General features: G+C 58.0%; 1 protein-coding gene across 1 annotated transcript in view; it reads left to right on the top strand.

The window, feature by feature from the left end:
• The window catches only part of TAF5L (TATA-box binding protein associated factor 5 like), a gene marked incomplete at its 3' end in the record, with an annotated part of 8293 nt that extends 6161 nt beyond the window's left edge, over positions 1 to 2132 (top strand). The window contains exon 5 of the mRNA XM_006757669.2: positions 1605 to 2132. Coding sequence (XP_006757732.1) covers positions 1605 to 2132 — 528 coding nt within the window. The remainder of the gene's footprint in view (positions 1 to 1604) is intronic.

Raw genomic sequence — 2132 nt, 5'->3', positions numbered from 1 at the left:
GCAACAGCTTCTGCAGCGCGGCCGCCGACGGCTCCTCGGGCGAGCTGGTGGGCGTGTACACGGGCCAGGTGAGCAACGTCCTGAGCGTGCAGTTCATGGCCTGCAACCTCCTCCTGGTGACGGGGATCACGCAGGAACATCAGGAACATTGATTTGGATTTTTTGATTTTTTTTTAACACCCTCGTGGTGACGGACCAGACGGCAGCCGTGGAGCGAGGGCTCCGGGCTGCATCTGACGATCGAATCACTGACTGACTGTGAAAGACTCCCCGCCTCTCCCCGTGTCCCGCGCGGGAATCCTGGGCGCGGGCACCGCCCTCGCCCCGGCTCTGAGACTGTGCTGCTTCCACACAAAGCTGAGAGGAGGGGCCGGTTCCCAGGGGCTTCCGATGGAGGGTCTGGGGCCGTCAGCCCTCGGCAAAAGGTTGAGAATCACCACACCACAAGCACAGAGCGTCCCTGTAGACCAGTGATGGTGACCCTATGACACACAAACTCATTTTTGGTTGATTTTCCTTTGTTAAATGGCATTTAAATAGATAAAATAAATATCAAAAATAGAAGTCTTTGTTTTGCTATGGTTGCAAAGATCAAAAAATTTCTATCTGTGACACAGCACCAGAGTGAAGTTAGGGTTTTTCAAAACGCTGACACGCCGAGCTCCAAAGGTTCGCCATCACTGGGCTAGGCCCTCGCAGCCCTGGCTTTGTCCGGAAGGTCGTCCGGACGGTCGTTCCGCTGTTCGGCCATCCGGTTCCAATTAGCATATTACGCTTTTATTATCATATATGTTTTAAGTCATGAAACTGAGACCAGGTCTGCGCAGGCGTGGGCGCTAGGACGTGTCGGGATTGGTCTCAGTGGGCTAGACACGGAGCCGCGTGGCTCCTAGAGCAGCCAGACCTGACCCGCCCCTGGAGTGAAAGCACCGAGGGCTGAACATACACTCAGAAGTAAATCTTTCCGGACAGTAGCTCTCAGAATCCACAAGGAAAGTCACCATAGGCTGCCCTTTCAGTCGGCTTTGGAAACCCCTTAGCCTCAACCCAAGAGTGAGACCCACAGACATCGCTCCATAAACAGACTCACCTTGCTGTAGCTTTTTTATTTTTTTTTAATATATTTTATTGATTTTTTACAGAGAGGAAGGGAGGGGGATAGAGACTTAGAAACATCGATGAGAGAGAAACATCGGTCCGCTGCCTCCTGCACACCTCCTACTGGAGATGTGCCCGCAACCCAGGTACATGCCCTTGACCGGAATCGAACCTGGGACCCTTCAGTCCGCAGACCGACGCGCTATCCACTGAGCCAAACCGGTTAGGGCTGCTGTAGCTTTTGCTGAGCTAAATCCTTGGCTGCAAAACGCATGGAAGGAAAGAGGGGTGTGAGCTGTTGGGGACTTTTTACTCAGTCACGCGGTTATGGGCCCATCTCCTGGGGTCGCCCTTAAGAGCGAGACCCCTGCCATGTCCCGGGCAGGTGCTATTTCCCAAGCAGCGCCCCCCTCTTTCACCCGACCTTCCCCGATATCGTGTTTCCCACACGGACCACTAAACATCTCTTCTTGTGTCCCCTTTGCGGCCCCGCCCGGCGTGCCCAGGAGGAGGAGGAGGAGGCCGAGATGAAGACGCTGCGGGGCCACTGCGGGCCCGTGTACAGCACGCGCTTCCTCGCCGACAGCTCGGGGCTGCTGTCCTGCTCCGAGGACATGTCCATCCGCTACTGGGACCTGGGCACCTTCACCAACACGGTGCTGTACCAGGGCCACGCCTACCCCGTGTGGGACCTGGACATCAGCCCCTACAGCCTGTACTTCGCCAGCGGGTCCCACGACCGCACCGCGCGGCTGTGGTCCTTCGATCGGACGTACCCGGTGCGGATCTACGCGGGCCACCTGGCGGACGTGGACTGCGTCCGCTTCCACCCCAACTCCAACTACCTGGCCACGGGCTCCACCGACAAGACGGTGCGGCTCTGGAGCGCCCAGCAGGGCAACTCGGTGAGGCTGTTCACGGGCCACCGCGGCCCCGTGCTGTCCCTGGCCTTCTCCCCCAACGGGAAGTACCTGGCGTCGGCGGGCGAGGACCAGCGGCTGAAGCTCTGGGGCCTGGCCTCCGGGAGCCTCTAC

This window comes from Myotis davidii, unplaced genomic scaffold, assembly GCF_000327345.1.
Source record: "Myotis davidii unplaced genomic scaffold, ASM32734v1 scaffold875, whole genome shotgun sequence".
Classification (NCBI taxonomy): domain Eukaryota; kingdom Metazoa; phylum Chordata; class Mammalia; order Chiroptera; family Vespertilionidae; genus Myotis; species Myotis davidii.
This window is presented reverse-complemented; position numbering and strand designations above follow the sequence as displayed.